Here is a 20,796-nt window from a genome sequence, read left to right as displayed (position 1 = left end):
CCCCAGACCCATTCTCCCACCTGACCCAGGCATGCCCCATTTTCTCACCAGCCCCAGGCATGGCCCCCATTTTCCCTCATGGCCCCTTTTCAGACCCCAGTTCCAGCCCCCTTCTCCCACCCCAGTCCCCTTCTCCCATCTGAGAACCCCCTCCCCACCTGAAAACCCCCTCCCAGTCCCATTCTCCCATCTGAGAACCCCCCCGACCCGACTACCAGCTTCGTCGACAGCCCTCTTCTCCTGCCACCACCCTGCCTTTAAAAAAAAAAACCTGTGACGCGGCGTGGCAGGCAGTGCCTCGCATCTGCCCTGCTTGTAAAAGAAGTATATCTCCTCTTCCTCGTCAGGCCTTCACTCACTGTGTCCTGCCCTCCTCTGAGGTAGCTTCCTATTTCCGCGAGGGCGGGACACAGTGAGTGAAGGCCCGACGACGACAAGGAGATTTACTTCTTTTACAAGCAGGGCAGACGCGAGGCGCTGCCTGCCACGCCGCTTCACAGGTTTTTTTTTAAAGGGTGGGATCAGCGGGAGCGGAGCACCCTCCCACCTGCTGACACCCGGGGCACACCGCCCCCACCTTGGTATGCCACTGTCCCAAGGCCTTTCACTAACTACACCCTCTCCAAAAGACATTACACGATGTGATACCCGCAAGCGAGCCTTCTCCGGAGTAACCCCCAGGAATGCTTTGCCTGAAAGGCTCCGCTTAACACAAGACTACCTCTACTTCAGGAAGCAGGTGAAAGCTTGGCTCTTCCACCAAGCCTTTAATGGAAGAAATAACTAACTTGTTAGTCTCACTCACACACACAAGGATTGACTCGGGCTGCACATACTGCAGAGGGACATGTTTATCCACTCCTATCCTAGCTGAGATAATATTTAACCATATCTCTGACCTCACGTGCAACTTTCTTCAAATCAATCACCTTACTTTCTAATTCTTCCTACTTTCTTACTCATCTATATGTTACAACTTTGCCTTACCCTTCACTACCAATTATAATGTTCTAGTACATATTGTGTTGTCATTGCAAGTAGTATACCATGCCATACTTTGTATTGTTGTTTGAATATTTTTACTGCTCTAATTGCCTACTGCTCATGTTTGATTTATTCTTACTGTACACCGCCTTGAGTGAATTCCTTCAAAAAGGCAGTAAATAAATCCTAATAAATAAATAAATAAGAAAGGACTTTAGCATGTCATTCTCTATTAAAAATTCTGTTCTTGATACATTTGAACAAATTAATCATTTCAAAGGCTTTATGGTGCTCCTTCACATTATGGAAAATGTGATGGGAAGCAGGTATTTTCACTACCAGCAAGAATGGATGTATCCTTCTCGATCATTACCTTTCAATTTCAATTTTCCGGGGACAATTTCCTGGAGTCACCTCAAAGGGTAACTGCACCTTGGGCTCATATGCATGCAGCGGGAAGTCAGACTTCAGAAGAACTTCCGTTGTTGGCCCAAAGGTCTGTGTGTCCAGAGAAAACTGTATGTCCCCTGGTGTTTTGAATGTTGCAGCTGTCAAATAAAGCAACAAAGAGCTTATGTAGCAAATAATCTGAATTTGTGCCTCCAAGGAAGCAATTTCAGTTAAACTCTAATAAGGAAAATTCATGTTTCTATCCATTTCCTGATCTAAAAAAAAAAGCTCTCAATATTGTAGAATACATACTAGAAGGAATTATTTTATTTGAAAGCACTTCTAACCTACCAATCACTAAAGTTTTACCATGTAGAGAGGGTGACACTTGTTATAGTAACTGACCTAATAGATCAAAATCTGTTATGAGGAGTTCCTTTACAAACAGAACTGTTAAAGTATCTCCACTAATGAGCCCACTGTTAACAGAAACACATTTATGGTGTATTCACTGATGCAGAGGACTATACCTGAATGTTACTTGCCTTCAACTACTACTGAAAAGGCATCAGCTAAATCCAAACAAAAAAAAAACAATACAAACCTTCACTGAGAGATTTAATAATTCTTAGGAAGAAAGTTATCAAGGTGCAGTAAAAAGCAAGCTTTTACCGCACCTTGAATTCCACATGTAACCAACGTGTGGTAATCACCGTGATATATGAATAACACTGCTTGCAAGTCACCTCCCAGGCGCAGCTTCAAGGGCTAGAGCACCCCCCATCCCCTTGACCATAATCCAACCACCCTCAATCACCCAACCCCCCTCCACAGACACATCCAAAATCCTAAATCCCGGATCCTCAGTCGACCCACCTGACCCTCAGCTCACTCCCTGATGACACCCAAACTCCCTCCCTCCCTCCCATGAGCACTCTCCCCCAGACTAGAGAATGACATGGGGACAAAGTTTGTCCCTGTCCCCACCCCATCCCCGCAGGTTCTGTCTCCTTCCCCGCCCCGTCCCCGCAGGGGAACCACTAGACCACCAGAGACCTGTTCAAGTTGTCCAAGGGGTCTGGGGGGGGGGGGGCATTTCTTTTGGGAGGCAAGGTGCTCACTGGTGAATGGGTTGATCATCAGAAGGAGTTTGGGTGTCATCATGGAGGCTGGAGTCTTTTGCATGGGGGATCAGTTGAGGATCAAGGAGAAGGAAATACTAATGGGGGAGGGGGTATCTGACAGCTCTAACTGGCCCTCTAAGCTGTGGCCCAAGAGCATTGGGCTGCAGCTTTGAGGCCCGATTCTGCTGCTTGGTAAAACATGTTACCGGTTATATTGCAGCTTATAGAATTTAGAAAGAAATTAGTTGCTTTACATGCATTTCCATATTTTGCATCTCATTACTATTTACCCCATGATGACAAGCAAATGAGTATGTAGTCTCCCTCGTCTGCTTCCCTTTCTTATCATGTACCTGACCACAGTTTGATGCTATCTTCAAAGCACCCATCTGATAGACTGGGGTATGATGAAAAGAAAAGGAAGGGGAAGATAGATTATCTGTCAGACATTTCCACAGTCTCCAGACTATTGTTCTAATTATGGTAATATTGAAAATTTGACCTTGATCCTCTGGGTGTATTTATATCACCAAATTGTGGACAACTCCTACCGTTACCATGGGTTAATGGCCAAATTTAATGTACGGTAACTACGAAGCTTTCACGTTAATTGTTGGGAGCGTTCCAGCATTTTGTCACTCAGTTAATGCAGAAAAATTTTCTTTATTGAATAGGAACTGAATGGCAGATAATGTAATGCAGTTAGCTACACCTCTTGAGGTGGAGATTAAGTGCTCCGCAGAAACTGCTGTGCTAACAGTTAATGTATGGTCATGGCATTTGTGTTAATTTAAGAAACATTCCGCAACCATTCCCCTCCCACTTATGCATTAGCTGTTTAACACAACATTGCTGCTCAATGTCATAGCATGGGACCACACTAACTATTAGCACACTAATTCACGCATTAAACAACTAATACAATTTAATAAATAGGCCCCTGTGTCTTTTATTTCTCATAATAGTAATTATCAAACCAAACATTTTCTCAGGTATAGCTTTTACATCTTAGGATTTCTAGCTTTATTTACCTTTTGGAGTATATTTATCCTGATCAGCTTGCCTTAGTAAATTTGCTCGCACTTTGGGACCTGTATTCATATCCTGGATAGAAGCATATAGAGGTCTATTTGAACACATAGATCAGTATGTAACTTACTGTAAGACTGATGACAGGGGTTATTTATTTTCCAGGTTAGAACTAGGTTCGGTAAATGGCACCCCGAAAAAAAAAAGCACGGAGCGCTACTCTATAAACGAAGCTCTGAATTGTGCGTTGTTTATAGAATAGCACGTAGCACCAGGATCAAGCATTTACATTAGCTGAAACCTGGTGTAAGTCCTTGCATGTAAGTTAGGTGCAGATCCACCGAATTCTATAATACTGTGTGCATCTTTAGTGAATGCCCCAACCCACCCATGCCCCCTTTTCAGTTGCACATAAAAAATGTGTGCACGCATCTTTATAGAATAACACTTAGCAAGATGCTTGCGCAAATCCTAATTGGAGCTAATTAACTGCAATAATTGGTGGTTAGCGTCAAATTATAGCGAGTTATCAGCTCATTAAATAAATTGTGCATGTAATTTTGGGCTCAACGGGCAAATTTAAATATAAAATACCCTCTAATTTCAGTCACTATGTAAAAGGAAAGGTAAAATTAGTCCTTACCTGATAATTTTCTATTAGTCCCAACAGATCAATCCAGAGACTTGTGGGTTATGTCTCTCTACCAGTAGGTGGAGATAGAGAGAACTTCAGAGGATTACTATATGAGGTCATGTGCAGCCACCTTAACCTCAGTATTGTCAATACCAAACCAGCGGAAGAAGGAAGAGGAAATCTAACAGTAAGTCCTTTCCTGCCTGCATAAAGCCCATGTAGGCCCCTCAACCGCTCCTGCGGAAGTGTAATAACAGATTTCCTGTTGTTATTTTTTTTTTTAATTTGTGTTTTTTTTTTTGGTTGTAGCCAAAATCAAACAAAAGAATCTGAAGAAACTGAAGCAACTAGAAGAAAACAATCAACCCAGAACAACATAGGGTGGACCTCTGGATTGATCTGTTGGGACTAATGGAAATAAAATAATCAGGTAAGGACTAATTTTACCTTCCAGATCAATCCAGAGACTTGTGGAATGTACTACAATCTCAGCAGACTGGAGCAATGCTCAACATGTCGCGGCCATACATGCTGCCAAGTCAAGTCTGGAATGCCTAGCGCTGCCACATCAAACCTGAAATGCCTAGCAAGGGAAGGACAACAGACCAAGGGGGCGATCTGCAAAAGCCATCCACGGCAGAACAGAAGACCAAGTGGCTGAACTGCAAAAGGCAGCCCCAGAAACTAGGCAGCACTTGGAAAAGGAAATCAACTGTGCTCTGGAAGAAAGCACTGCCACCCGCAATAGGAGAGACTGACCCATATAGAGGCCAGCTGAGGAAATTGCCTCTCTCAGCTAACAGCCACCGCAGCTCTCAAAACCAGATCCCCTCTCTTGAGACCAGCAAGAGGACAGCATGAGGCTATGCCAGGAGGCATTTCTGCTCAGCGGGTCAGGAATCTGATGATCCCACCGTAGTGTGGGTGTCTCAAAAGGAGGAGTTGCCTTCCTGTATACCTAAGGCTCTGCAGGTTCTGAATATATTGATAATGAACCTGTCTGGGCCTACACTGAACCAAAGTGCAGAGACCTAGAATTGTTTGCCTGCTTTTAAAATCCTGTCACTTGTCTGACCCCGAAATAAGCAGCTGACAGGCTGGCTTTTGCAGCTTGCTGAAAGAGGAACTAAGTTCCAGCTAGCCTTAGTTAAAATGGTCTTATTGCCAAAAATCCTATACCCACTACAAGCGGCCCCATTATGGTTGTTGAGGACGGACGAACGCCTATATCGGTCTATCATACGCTCCTTTATCTGGCGGGGGAAGGGAGCAAGGATCGAACATCAAAAGCTCTTTTTGAGTAGGGCCATGGGAGGTCTGGCATTGCCTAAATTATGTTTGTACAATGTGGCTGCACTTACAGTGGGGGAAATAAGTATTTGATCCCTTGCTGATTTTGTAAGTTTGCCCACTGACAAAGACATGAGCAGCCCATAATTGAAGGGTAGGTTATTGGTAACAGTGAGAGATAGCACATCACAAATTAAATCCGGAAAATCACATTGTGGAAAGTATATGAATTTATTTGCATTCTGCAGAGGGAAATAAGTATTTGATCCCCCACCAACCAGTAAGAGATCTGGCCCCTACAGACCAGGTAGATGCTCCAAATCAACTCGTTACCTGCATGACAGACAGCTGTCGGCAATGGTCACCTGTATGAAAGACACCTGTCCACAGACTCAGTGAATCAGTCAGACTCTAACCTCTACAAAATGGCCAAGAGCAAGGAGCTGTCTAAGGATGTCAGGGACAAGATCATACACCTGCACAAGGCTGGAATGGGCTACAAAACCATCAGTAAGACGCTGGGCGAGAAGGAGACAACTGTTGGTGCCATAGTAAGAAAATGGAAGAAGTACAAAATGACTGTCAATCGACAAAGATCTGGGGCTCCACGCAAAATCTCACCTCGTGGGGTATCCTTGATCATGAGGAAGGTTAGAAATCAGCCTACAACTACAAGGGGGGAACTTGTCAATGATCTCAAGGCAGCTGGGACCACTGTCACCACGAAAACCATTGGTAACACATTACGACATAACGGATTGCAATCCTGCAGTGCCCGCAAGGTCCCCCTGCTCCGGAAGGCACATGTGACGGCCCGTCTGAAGTTTGCCAGTGAACACCTGGATGATGCCGAGAGTGATTGGGAGAAGGTGCTGTGGTCAGATGAGACAAAAATTGAGCTCTTTGGCATGAACTCAACTCGCCGTGTTTGGAGGAAGAGAAATGCTACCTATGACCCAAAGAACACCGTCCCCACTGTCAAGCATGGAGGTGGAAATGTTATGTTTTGGGGGTGTTTCTCTGCTAAGGGCACAGGACTACTTCACCGCATCAATGGGAGAATGGATGGGGCCATGTACCGTACAATTCTGAGTGACAACCTCCTTCCCTCCGCCAGGGCCTTAAAAATGGGTCGTGGCTGGGTCTTCCAGCACGACAATGACCCAAAACATACAGCCAAGGCAACAAAGGAGTGGCTCAGGAAGAAGCACATTAGGGTCATGGAGTGGCCTAGCCAGTCACCAGACCTTAATCCCATTGAAAACTTATGGAGGGAGCTGAAGCTGCGAGTTGCCAAGCGACAGCCCAGAACTCTTAATGATTTAGAGATGATCTGCAAAGAGGAGTGGACCAAAATTCCTCCTGACATGTGTGCAAACCTCATCATCAACTACAGAAGACGTCTGACCGCTGTGCTTGCCAACAAGGGTTTTGCCACCAAGTATTAGGTCTTGTTTGCCAGAGGGATCAAATACTTATTTCCCTCTGCAGAATGCAAATAAATTCATATACTTTCCACAATGTGATTTTCCGGATTTAATTTGTGATGTGCTATCTCTCACTGTTACCAATAACCTACCCTTCAATTATGGGCTGCTCATGTCTTTGTCAGTGGGCAAACTTACAAAATCAGCAAGGGATCAAATACTTATTTCCCCCACTGTATGTGACTTATTTTTGAGGGACTGACGGGTAACTACCGGTTTTTGCCGGGCGGAGGACTAGAGGACTGGAGTGCCCCATGGTCTTTTACAAATTTACTGCATATGAGGCCTAGTAACATATATGATACTGCAGGGAGATTGACCTTTCTGCAGCCTTTACGCAGGGCATGGGCTTGGTGGAGAGGGAAACAAAATAGAGCGTCGGAGGCTTCCCCTTTCTTAGGCATGGTGGGCAATGCAGACTTCCCGGCAGGTCTGGGATATTCTATCTTTGATAAATGGAGAGAGAAGGGATGTGTGATGTTGGTCCACCTTATGGAGCAGGGACAGGAGCAACTAGACTCTTTTGACCAGCTGAAGGAAAAGTGGGATATCCCCAACAATCATTTATTGCAATACCTACAAGTACGGCATTATTACTCTTCTTTGCAACAGGCATACAGGGACAAATGGCTGTGGGGACCTATGGACAAGATTTTACTGCGTACACCGTACAAGGTGAACAGCCTAACTACATGGTACAAAGTCCTGCAAATGCATAGACCCCTGGGGGGGATGGAAAGACTAATGGATCAGTGGAATAGAGAGTTGAACAGGAATTATACTATTAAGGAGTTTGATAAACTCTTTTCTAATATATATGACATGGTTAAGGTAGCGGATCTCCAAGAAACCCAATACAAAATATTGCATAGAGCATACATCACAAAGGCTAAGGGGGCAGCTATAGGACTTTGGGGAGAGGGACAATGCACCAAATGCCAGAAAGGGTGGGGGACTTTTCTTCACTCCTTTTTGGAGTGTCCTTCCCTTTCCCTGTGGAACCGAGCATTTCAGTTGATTACCGAAGTCACAAATAGGCAGATAGAGTGGGACTACGCCACCTTATTATTGGGAGACCAAGATCTTTTGATTGCCCAAGGACTTACTAAGCCGTACAGAAGATTCATATACACCTCTCTTTTACTGATTAAAAAGACCATCTTACAATATTGGATCCAATCGGAGAGCCCTCCGGGAGAAGTGTGGTACAATAAAATGAGAATGGTTGGTGAGAATGAGTGCCGAATTTATTCTGATTCCGCAAAACTTGCTAACAGACAATATCATGCTCTGTGGACAGCATGCTTAAAAGTGTTACCTTTACAGGGTAATGAGGGAAGGGGGGAAGGGTAAGTGGGGTGTGCATGGGATGTGGCTGATGAGTTACGGAGTGGGTTAGAGTGGTGAGCATGATGTATGAGTGTAAAGGGGGGGAATAAAATGGAAAATGCAGTATGCAGTGTAAGCCATGTTGGCGATTTATGGGTAAATACTTTTGACAGATAACATTTCTTTGTGATGTTGTGTAACTATAATTGGAAGTTGTGGAATTTGTATAAACACTGTTGCACTGTGTTCATAAAAATAATAAATAAATTAAAAAAAAAAAAAAAAAGAAATGGATCATGGAGCAAGTTCATAAACAAACTTATCAGGCTTATGCTTCTGGGGACCACCCAAACTAATCTTGATTAACTTTTGTAGAAAAGCAGAAGTTAAAATGGGTAGGTATAATTATATGCATCCCATAGAGACAATGTTAAACAAATCATATAAAAAGGAATGTATATCCTTTATCTCTGAGAGAAACTACTCTGAGTCTGTACCTGTTATACAGCCGAGTACTCTCCCATGAGAAAAGCCTTAGACTGTACTGATTTTGCCTGTCTGTTTTATAACTTGGTAAGTTATAAAAGTTATAAGTGAATAAAGCACAGTATTTTCTCATAGTATCTGCGTGGCTTCTACTCTGTTTCTCCCTAAACACTGGGAGTGTGTGGAGCACATCTCTGGGATGGGAAGAAAGAAATAAATAAACAATATCTGCTTCTGATCCTGCCTCCAACGCATCTGCTACCCTTAAAATGGCGAGCACTAGAAGACAGCTTCAGTCTTTTGCAGTGCATAAGGCTATGCAGGAAGTCACTCCTGCTCAGTGGGTCACCCCAGACATCTGCATCTGCCAATCTAAAAATGGTGAGCCAGCGTGGATTTGGAAGCTGAGCAAAGCATGAAGCAAAGATTTGACCAATGGAACTTGCTGGTCACTTTCAAATAGTATAGGCGTACATAGTGAATGTCCCAGAAGCGGAAAGAGACAAAGGTGGAATGGGGTGGAAGGCAGAAACCATCTTATGAAAAAAAAGACAGGACTGTGCACCCCTTCAGGAGAAATCCGAGTCTCGAACGGACAAAGTCAGGAGTTCTGAAACCCTGCTTGGACTGAACCTGGATCGCTGAAGAAAACTAGATAAAGACGAGGGCACCCATACTATAAATCACCTTGCAAGGCATAGACACAGGCATGCCTACCAGAAGACTTTCAGATAGTACTTGCCAAGCAAGCAGTTTAAGGTTCTCACTGCCACAGAACAGCCACACGAGTCTACTGGGCATCAGACCTCACCCTTGGGGAAACTGGGAGAGACCAGAGGATACCTACAAGAGTTTGCAGGACAAAAGGGGTCTGAAAACCACACCCAGACTTCCTTCTCAGAAGCCCTTGTTCCTTAAAAAATACCAAATTTGAAGAAACTGGGAGCAATCTACCCCAGCTCCCCAGTCACATCTTCTGAAAGGCCTGCACTTAAAACTGCTGGAATCATAGGTGAATTGGGCCCCAAGGGAGCGCCAACGCTTCAGCCTCGCCATGTGGTGTGGCAGGAAAGATGGCGCCCTCAAGCGCGCACCCAAGAAAACAGCTGCCCTGCACCCGCCAAAATGAGCAGAGAAGGAGCACAACGTTCTGCGGTGTCAGGCTGTACAGCGGTCTGCCTAGGCGCAACAGGAGGAGCTCCGCTATGGGAAACAACAGCAGCCCAGCGGCTCCCACACCGGGAGCTGCGTTTGCTCTCTCCCACTGGCGCAGGTAGGGCAAAGACTACTTACCCTCTCGGGAATCGCTGTTGCATGCCACGTCGGTCTTCACACCCCTCAGCTGGTATTGCAAACCGGCATAAGCTCAGCGTGCCAGATGTAACAGGCTGAGAAGTGGTTCTTTTTTTTTTTTTTTTTTTTTTTTTACAGTGCTCAAACAGCAAATATTTTTTTAATAACAGCAGGAGAGAACGCCAGAGCAAAAGAAATCTTAGACTTTTTTTTTTTAAGTCAAGAGAGTGAGAACCACAAACCCCGGTCAGGCAGAGGAGGGGGTGATGGCTTAGGAAGGGAGGGACCTGGCACCACCAGGTGTGCACCCAAGTCCCAGGACCGGAACACTTCAGATCCCAGAAGCTCAACTAGACCTGGGGGACCATGCCAGGAGCCAATCAATCCAGAGCTGCACAGTTATGACCATCCACCTACTAGAAAGAGAGAATACCGAGGAGGATACCGAGGTTAAGGTGGCTGCATATGACTACTTATAGTAAACCTCTGAAGTTCTATCTCCACCTGCAGGTAGAGGTACATAACCCACAAGTTTCTGGATTGATCTGTGGAACGCTATGGAAAAATAAATTTAGATAAACTCAATTATAAATATCAAGCATTAGGATAAAATAAGGAAAAAAGCACAGCCCTATAACCTGGCAAATGATGTAATTAATATGTTCAAATGGATCACTAATAATTAATTCTTCAGTATATTTTTTATTTTGACATTTCAATTACTGTTTAATTTAGATAGATAATAAGTAGACACGAGAAAAACAAATATGTGGAATAACAAAAGTTGGCATCAAAGCATTCTACCCCTACCAATCCTCTATTTTCCTTACTTTTCACTTCAGTAGGTGGAAGGCTTGTTTTACCTGGTATGTGCCTCAAGAGCAAAGACCATACAAAGAGTAGACAAAGGCATGCTAATAAAGCTAAGATACTTATCTGTAGCAGTTATTCTCCGAGGACAGCAGACCAAGCTCATATGTGGGTGACATCATCCATGTCGGCTGGTGCAGAACGCTTTTACTGCATACTATATCTTTAAAAGCTTGCAACTGCCTTCCCACCTGGCGCAAGAGCGCAGGACCATCAGTACAGTAAAACAGCTATGCAAAACAACTCCAAGGGGAGGTGGGAGGATATGTGAGAATTAATTGGTTGCTGTACTTTGAGAATAACTGCTACAAGTATCTTTGCTTTCTCCGAGGACAGGCAGGCCAGATCATTCTCACATGTGGAAATCACTAGCTACCAGGCTCACTGAAAACAATAACCGTAGGGCAATTAGAACTTGCAACGGCGAGTTCAAAATGCTAATTAACCTGAAGCTATATATAAACTGTGTGAGAATGCAGACTGGAACAGAATAAAACGGGCCTAGGAGAGTGGAGTTGCACTCCAGACCACAAACAACTTCTACAGAACTGTATGTCCAATCCAAACAGACCATCTTGTTGTGTATCTTGCTCAAGGCAATAATGAGATGTGAATGTGTGGACTGAAGACCGCGTTGCAGCCTTGCAAATCGCTTCTGTAGAAGTTAATCTTAAGGGGGCTACAGACACAACCATGGATCTGACATTATGAGCCTTGACATGACCCTCAAGTTTGGGCATAAGTGAATGAAATGCAATCTGCCAGCTAATTGGAGGTTGTGCGTTTCATGATTGTAATCTCCATCCTATCGGGATCAAAAGAAGCAAAAAACTGGATGGACTGTCTGTAGGGCCTAGTGCACTCCAGATAATGGGCCAGTGCTTGCTTGCAGTCCAAGGTGTGCAGTACGCTTTCGCCAGGATGGGCGTGAGGTTTGAGAAAAAAATGTTGGCAAAAAAGATAGACTAATTTAGATGGAACTCTGACACAACCTTAGGCAGAAACTTAGGGTGCCTGCGAAGAATTACTCTGTTGTGATGAAATTTTGTGTAAAGTGGATCCACTACTAAGTCCTGCAGCTCACTGACCCTGCGAGCTGAAGTAGCAGCCACCAAAAACAAAACCTTCCAGGTCAAGTACTTCAGTAAATAGGAATCAAGTGGCTCAAAAGGAGCTTTCATCAGCTGGGTGAGAATGACGTTGAGGTCCTATGGCATAGGCGTAGGTTTGACAGGGGTCTTTGTCAACAGCAAACCTCTCATGACGCAAACAACAAGAGGCTTCCCCTCTACATGGTGGTTTTTAAGATCAGACTCAGAGAGGTGTAGAAGGTATTCAAGCAGGGTCTGTGTAGGGAAAGAAAGAGGATCTAGGGCCTTGTCCTCACACCAGATGGCAAAACGCCCCCATTTGAAAGAATAACAACTTTTAGTGGAATCTTTTCTGAAAGCCAGCAAGACCTTGGAGACACCCTCTGGAAGATGCAAGGAAGCAAATTCTAGGCTCTCAATATCCAGGCTGTGAGGGCCAGAGACTGAAGATTGGGGTGTAGAAGACATCCCTCGTTCTGTGTTCTGTTGGATTGAATTGTCCACCAGAGGAGGAACTGAACCAACTTAGGTGTTACCTGGATGACATCTGCTAGGCTCACAGAGGCTTGAGACCACTGGGAAGCTAGGGTCCACTGGGCAGTTCTCATGTGAATAAATGCCAAGGGAGTGACATGCACATTGAAGGCCATTTGACCTAGCAACCTCAACATCTGCCGAGCTGTGACCTACTGGCTGGCTAAAAACCCGAGCGGCAAGTACAACTACAGCATCCACCCTCAGCATAGGGAGAAAGGAATGCACCTGCTACGTGTCTAGCAGAGCTTCTATGAACTCCAATTATTGAACCGGGAGCAGATGGGACTTGGGGTAGTTTAAAATGAACCTTAGTAGCTCTATCACCCGAATAGCATGCACTAATGCTAGAGACATGGGTGGAACACATGCAATTCCTGGAAAATGAACCAATTTTTATTTAAAGTGTAGGACTGCATGTGAAAGCCATCATGTGGTTTACTGTATAATTTGTCCATGTCATTTGTATTATATAGGTCAAACTAAGAGAAAACTGAAAACAATGATTAGCTGAATATGTTAGTAACATCAAACATTTAAGAAATGGAAGCCCCTCTGGTGTCTCATTAGGTGTCTGGAGGACACTCAGTGAAGATCTAAAGTCTGTGGTCCTTTTGCAAATAATACTTGAGATAGGAGGTAATGTATCAGATACAGATATTGTGATGATTAAGGAGCAGTGATTCATTTTCCAGTGGAACACTGTGATGCCTAATGGGTTAAACTTAGAGATAGAATGGTGAATTATTGTTGGGAACGGCACTTAAGGCAACACTTCCGGGGGTTGTAGTAAGCGCTAATAAGAAAGGCAAAGAGGGACTTTGAAAAAAAAGATAGCTTTGGAGGGAAACACACATAGTAAAAAAATTTTTAGGTATATTAAAAGCAGGAAGCCAGCAAAAGAATTGGTTGGACCGCTGGATGACCGAGGGGTAAAAGGGACAATCAGGGAAGACAAAGCCATAGCGGAGAGATTAAATGAATTCTTTGCTTCAGTCTTCACCGAGGAAGATTTGGGAGAGATACCTGTATCAGAAATGATATTCAAAACTGAGGAGTAGGAGAAAGTAAATGAAATCTTTATAAACCTGGAGGATGTAATGGGGCAATTTGACAAATTGAAGAGTAGCAAATCTCCTGGACCGGATGGTATTCATCCCAGAGTACTGATAGAATTGAAAAATGAACTTGCTGAACTATTGTTAGTAATATGTAATTTATCTTTAAAATCGAGCATGGTACCGGAAGATTGGAGGGTGGCCAATGTAACGCCGATTTTTAAAAACGGTTCCAGAGGAGATCCGGGAAATTATAGACTGGTGAGCCTAACGTCAGTGCCGGGCAAAATGGTAGAGACTATTATAAAGAACAAAATTACAGAGCATATTCAAAAGCATGGATTAATGAGACAACGCCAAAATGGATTTAGTGAAAGGAAATCTTGCCTCAACAATCTATTATCTATCACCTTTATCCATATGTTTGTTTACCCCTTCAAAGAAATTACTACTACTACTACTGCTAAATAGTAGTAGTAGTAGAAGTAGTAATTTCTTTGAAGGGGTAAACAAACATATGGATAAAGGTGAGCTGGTTGATATTTTGTATCCAAAAGGCATTTGACAAAATACCTCATAAAAGACTCCAGAGGAAATTGGAGAGTCATGGAATAGGAGGTAGTGTCCTACTGTGGATTAAAAACTGGTTAAAAGATAGAAAACAGAGAGTAGGGTTAAATAGTCAGTATTCTCAATGGAGACGGGTAGTTAGTGGGGTTTCCCAGGGGTCTGTGCTTTTTAACATATTCATAAATGAGCTAGAGTAACTAGTGAGGTAATTAAATTTGCTGACAACACAAAGTTATTCAAAGTTGTTCAATCACACGAGGATTCTGAAAGATTACAAGAGGACATTACAAGACTGGGAGACTGGGTGTCTAAATGGCAGATATTTAATGTGAACAAGTGTAAAGTGATGCATTTGGGAAACAGGAACCTGAACTATAGCTACGTAATGCAAGGTTCCACGTTAGGAGTTACCGACCAAGAAGGGATCTAGGTTTTGTCTTTGATGATACATTGAAAATGTCTGCTAAGTGTGCTGCGGCGGCTAAGAAAGAAAATAGTATGTTAGGTATTATTAGGAAGGAAATGGAAAACTAAAATGAGGACGTTATAATGCCTTTGTATTGCTCCATGGTGATGACCGCACCTCGAATATTGTGTTCAATTCTGGTCTAGGACTAGGGGGCATGCAATGAAGCTACAAAGCAGTAAATTTAAAACGAATCAGAGAAAAATGTTTCTTCACTCAATGTGTAATTAAACTCTGGAATTTGCTGCCAGAGAATGTGGTAGAGGCAGTTAGCTTAGAGGGGTTTAAAAAAGGTTTTGACAGCTTCCTAAAGGAAAAGCCCATAGACCATTATTAAATTGGACATCGGGAAAATCCACTATTTACTACTACTGATCATTTCTATAGCACTACTAGACGTACACAGCACTGTACACTTGAACATGAAGAGACAGTCCCTGCTAGACACAGCTTACAATCTAATTCTGGGATAAGCAGCATAAAATGGTTTGTACATTTTTTGGATCTTGCCAGGTATTTGTGACCTGGATTGGCCACTGTTGGAAACAGGATGCAGGGCTTGATGGACCTTTGGTCTATCCTAGGATGGCAATACTTATGTACTTATGTAACACAGAAGCGCTGATTTGAGCGGCATCTTATGGCATTGTGAGGATTCTTGAGACCTGTGATTGAACATTTTATCTCCGGTAAGCTGCTGAATTTGCATTAGGAAATGTGTTGCTTAGTTTTCATTTATTAGCTCATTATTGAAGGTGATAGATATTAGGGATATATATTTGTTTGTGTATGTTTGCTTTGTTTAGGGTATACATTTGCTGTTCCTGATGAAGCAACTAGTGAAATGCGGCTGAAGATTATCTCATGCTGTTATCTAAAGTTCAGTCATTCACACAAATATTGACACTGGATTTACAGTTTTCTGTGATGAGGCTTTGATTGCCAATACACAACAAAACTGTCAGCTTGCTGAATTGATTTGGAACTGTTTCGCGTTCCTCCCTGCAGTAATACAGACAGAGATGTAAAGAATGAACTGTGGCCGGACAGCCTGAGGACATGCAGAGGGGAAGTAAAATGATATTTGTTGCTGATTAAGGAAAGTTCAATGTACACTAAGCAAGTTGAGGTCTGGACTATTTAGAGGGCTAAGTTGTTGCAAAAAGCATTGATTCACTATTAATGAAAAATCTGTGTGTGAGTGACTGGAGATGAATGAATGGTTTTATGTGTCCATGTTTACTGATTTGTACTAAATAAAAAATATTTGATATGATTATGTAGAGTTTAATTAATAAGTTAAAATTTAATGCCAGGAACTGCAGAGTGATACACTTGGGGTGCAAAAACACAAAAGAGATATATCGGATAGGTGGGGAGAGACTGGTAAGCTCGACTCAGGAGAGGGTCCTTGTTTTCCCTTCCCATTCAAAACAAAGCAAGCAAACCAACCTATGAGCTGCTGCATCCACGTTGTCATTCTTTACTGCTGGTAGCATTTTTATTTAATCTCATTTGTATTTTCAAACATGCCAGCTTGTGTAGCATACAGATGTACACAGAGGAAGTATAATAACGGAATAACTTTTCATAGGTAGAGTAGAAAGTTGGTATAAATCGTAATCAGTGTGTCATTTGGAGGGGCTGGTTGTAGGGACACCCTAGCACTGTTATATTTGTGTAGAGAAAAAGATGGAGACCTGTGTGGCCGGAGTGCCGTCAAAAATTGATTGGGCACGAAGGGTGCCGTGAACCTAAAATGTTTGGAAACCACTGCCCTAATCTTTGGGAAGTTAACTTAAAATGCCGGTTTTATTTACCTCCATATTTAAAATGTTGCACGTTGGATGCTCAAGAATTCTCTCCCTGAAAGTGTGAAATTCCCCCCAGTGCCTCCTGATGGCTATATATATGCCTGGAGAACCATGCATTGGCACCTCTTCTATGGAGAGGGAGCGGTCCTCCCAGTACAGGTGCTTCTCGGGGACGGGGGTTCTCTCAGTGCCCCAGAGCTCCCAGCACCATGCGCCGAGGGGGATCGATGCAGATGCTTCTTGGCCTTTGCCTGATGCCTGTCATCAATGCTCCTCAGTGCCAAAGAGGATGACGTCGAATCCTCACATCACCTCTGGGTCAGGTCCGATTTTGAGCGGTCCCAGGGGCCATGTACAGCAGTCGGAATCGAGGTAGGTGGAGACCCGCTCGATGCACACCCACTCCCGGTGTCTGAGACAGGCCTAGCAGCCATGTGAACAGATGCACCCGATGTTGGTGCAACTCTCGATGTTGATGCCGACTTTGAGGATTCGGGCCGGGCTCCAAAAAGCTTATCTCACTGAGCCTCTCTGGCCAGATGGGTTCTTTTCTTCATAAGAAGACACAGAACACAGCTGGAAGGGGTATGTTCATGCCCCCAAAATCATCCATGTTGCTGGTACCTAGTAAACCAGACAGGGCTGTTTTCCACACATGGTGACAAATACTCTAGAAACATATGGTCAGAATTACATCTTAAGAGCATGATACAGAGCAGGACTGTGGCACTTACCCCAAGAAGAGTTGTAGCTACTGGTGTGAGTACATCTGAATAAAAACCTTGTTGTTTAATAACTGGATACTTCCTGCTCATCCTCTCACCCGTTTCTCCACTGGTTCCCGGTTTGGAATCTTCAGTCTTAGGCTGCATGCTACTACTTGGTGAGTAGGATCTCTTCCCTAGAGTGCTCCAAAAGGCTTTGTTTCTCTTCTCCATTCTGCTTCCTACATCAAAAAGTGAGAGTATTATATATTTTGCTGTACTGCAGTAGATATGACCTTAACTAACGCAGTTAGCACTGGATCACATATTTCTGGCTGTGATACCCCCACAAATCAACACAGGCTTTGTTTGTTTGTCGTCTTTGCAAGGTATTAGATAACATAATTGCATTAAGGAGAAATTATGTCTTACCTGATCATTTTCTTTTCTTTAGTCAGCAAAACTGTTCTGCCCAAATGGGTGATATCCCTTCCTACCAGTGACCAGCTCATTTGCATGCGCTTTGCTTTGGGAATCCCTCTGTATTTCCAAATCGGTAATTTTTACCAAGGTGAAGATACACAGCGATTCTTTACCGGGACATTTGTGCATCTGGGCCTGAGTAAACAATATCCCTTGGGATTTACAGGGGTTCAATTTCAGCCTATTAGTCCAGAATACTGCTGCTAGGCTGATATATCAGAAGACAAAATATAATCATGTGACACCATTGTTTTTAGATTTGCACTGGCTTCTGGTAGAATTGCGGATTAAGTTCGGGCTGTGTTGTTTAGTGTTTAAAACCCTACATGGAGATGTACCTGATAATTTTCCTTCTTTAATCAATCTGTTGGGTGGACAGGTTGGAACTCGAAATCATGATAGATTGTTGCATTTTCCATCATGTAAAGGTACCAGGTATAAAAGTATTGTGCTTCAAGGTTCTTAACCCCTCCTGGAATGCACTGGGAGGGGCTAAGCACCATATAAGGAAAAAAACTTCCTTATATGGTGCTTAGCCCTGACCGGTGTATCCCAGAATGCACCAGGGGATGGGCACTGTCATTTTGAGAAGGCAGCCCAGCCACAGAAGGCAGGTGTTGCTCCTCCCCTTCTGCCTCCAACATTTTAAGGTATGGGGAGAGGAGGAGAGGAAAAAGGGGGTCACTAGACCACCAGGAAGATTTTTTTCCTTGGGCGGGCTGAAAGGGGTGCATGGTCCACCAGACCACCAGGGACTTGTTATGTAGGGGTGTGGAGGCCATACCTGTGACTGGGAGGGGGTCAGGGTCCTGGACCAGACCACTAACCACCAAGGAAGGTTTTAGGTCTTGGGGGCTCAGGTTGGTGGGGGGGGGGGGTCAGGTGAGGTCGGCAGGTGGGGGATAGGGTCTGGTCTATGGTGATCTACTGTCAAGTGCATTTCAGAGCTCCAAGTCGCAAACAGCAAATGATGCACAAAGGGGGACACATGCATCTCATTTGCATGCAATCACCTTTGTGCATCGGTCGCTGTTTGCAATTCAGTAAATTTTCCTAAGGCAACTGTATTTAACATTTGCCTTTGTGTATCGGCCACTTAGTGCTACTATCAGAATAGTGAGCAGTTCTGAATGTACATAAATAGCGGTGACAATCCTCAGCTCTACTAATAGTTGATGATATTCCACATGTATAGCATTTTTACTGTCCTATATAAATCTGCATTGCTATATGGATAGCAGCTGAATATTATTACCTACCTTACAGTTAGAATACGTTCACTCTCGCCAGTACTGTCTAGATAGTGCTGGGACAGCTTGTAAGAATTTTCAGTGCCACTATCTAGTGTTTTATTTACTAAGAACTTACTCTTCTGCCTTAACTGACCAAGCAGGGAAAGGTGGTTTACAGACTACATAAGTATTGACACTGGGACAGACCAATGGTCTATCACACCCAGCATCCTGTTTCCAACAGGGGCCAATAAAGGTCACAAATACCTGGCAAGATCCCAAAAAGGTTCGATACATTTTATGCTGCTTATCCTAGAAATAAGCAGTGGATTTTCCCCAAGTCATTTTAATAATGGTCTATGGACTTTTCCTTTAGAAAACCGTCCAAACCTTTTTTAAACCCTGCTAAGCTAACCGCCTTTCCACACTCTCTGGCAATGAAGTCCAGAGTTTAATTACACGTTGAGTGAAGAAACGTTTTTTCCCGATTCATTTTAAATTTACTACTTTGTAGCTTCATCGCATGCCCCCTAGTCCTAGTATTTTTGGAAAGAGTAAACAAAAGATTCACATTTACCTGTTCCACGCCACTCATTATTTTATAGACCTCTATCATATCTCCCCTCAGCCGTCTTTTCTCCAAGCTGAAGAGCCCTAGCCGCTTTAGCCTTTCCTCAAAGGGAAGTCATCCCATCCCCTTTATCATTTTTGTCGCCCTTCTCTGTACCTTTTCTAATTCCACTATATCTTTTTTATTGTTACATTTGTAACCTGCACTTTCCCACTCATGGCAGGCTCAATGTGGCTTACATGGGGCAATGGAGGGTTAAGTGACTTGCCCAGAGTCACAAGGAGCTGCCTGTGCCTGAAGTGGGAATTGAACTCTGTTCCTCAGTTCCCCAGGACCAAAGTCCACCACCCTAACCACTAGGCCACTTCTCCACTCCTTTTTGAGATGCGGTGACCAGAATTGAACACAATATTTGAGGTGCGGTCGCACCACAGACCGATACAAAGGCATTATAACGGCAACAATCAACTGCAGAAAACTGGTAGAACACTTATATGTATGGTGACTGCCACTACATAAATCAGTGATTTTGTGTATTGACCCATATTTTACTAAACTATTCTGGCTTTGAGAAAGAGTTTTGTTTGAAACAACTGCTATTCTTCGCTTTTTCTATAATACAATCACTCAGTTAGTACTTGCAAAAGGGCGGACTGACCATTAGGACGACAGGATAGTACCCGAAAGTCCACTCTCCCCTACCTTCCATGTAGCTAATCACGTTTGATAGGTGGTTAGGGGCCTTTAGTGCCACGGGCGTCCAGATCACTTTCAGTCCGCCCCTGATAAACTACTTCATAATTCTTTTTACTTGCCAGTTCAAACGTAATTTTAAAAGCAATACGAAGCCTTTTTTTAAAACTATGACTAGCATCTCCATTAGTATTTCCATAAATAAACAGCATGACAATGTTAACTAAACGCTACAAATACTAAAAGTCCAAACCCTTACAATTGCAGGCTCCTTTTCCTCCGCACCAGCTAAACCCCGGAACCCCACCGACCATAAACGTTCAATGTATAAGAAAGTGGAAATTGGAAAAGCAACACACTTTCCTCTCCCAGATCAATGCCGTCTCCAAGAGGTGTGTCAGCAACGCTGCATTCCGTTGCTAGGGCAAGTCCCATTGAATGCAGGGGAGGGGGGGGGCAACTAAACCACAGAGGCTCTAGAGTGTGAAAGTCTAAGGAAACAGATGTAAACACTCAGAAATCATTTAGCACTCTATCTGTTGGCCAAAAGCTGAACTCTGTGCATATACTCTATTTTTTATTTAACTGTGGATAAACCCCTTATGGGTTAGTAGGGTCCTGGACTACAGGCCGCTCTGATTTTAGAAGTTTCGATTGGTCTCGA

General features: G+C 43.6%; 1 protein-coding gene across 1 annotated transcript in view; it reads right to left on the bottom strand.

Moving 5' to 3' along the window:
- The window catches only part of DNAH1 (dynein axonemal heavy chain 1), a 799,478-nt gene extending 778,982 nt beyond the window's left edge, over positions 1-20,496 (bottom strand). The window contains exons 1-4 of the mRNA XM_030205737.1: positions 20,392-20,496; positions 17,184-17,395; positions 3,530-3,602; positions 1,358-1,532 (exon numbers count right to left, since the gene is read on the bottom strand). Of these exons, the coding sequence (XP_030061597.1) occupies positions 1,358-1,532; positions 3,530-3,602; positions 17,184-17,387 (452 nt within the window). The 5' untranslated portion in view covers positions 17,388-17,395; positions 20,392-20,496. The remainder of the gene's footprint in view (positions 1-1,357; positions 1,533-3,529; positions 3,603-17,183; positions 17,396-20,391) is intronic.
- Positions 20,497-20,796: the final 300 nt, after the last annotated feature.

This window comes from Microcaecilia unicolor, chromosome 6 (assembly GCF_901765095.1).
Source record: "Microcaecilia unicolor chromosome 6, aMicUni1.1, whole genome shotgun sequence".
Classification (NCBI taxonomy): Eukaryota; Metazoa; Chordata; class Amphibia; order Gymnophiona; family Siphonopidae; genus Microcaecilia; species Microcaecilia unicolor.
The sequence above is the reverse complement of the archived record's forward strand: the minus strand, read 5'-3'. Positions and strand labels throughout refer to the sequence as shown.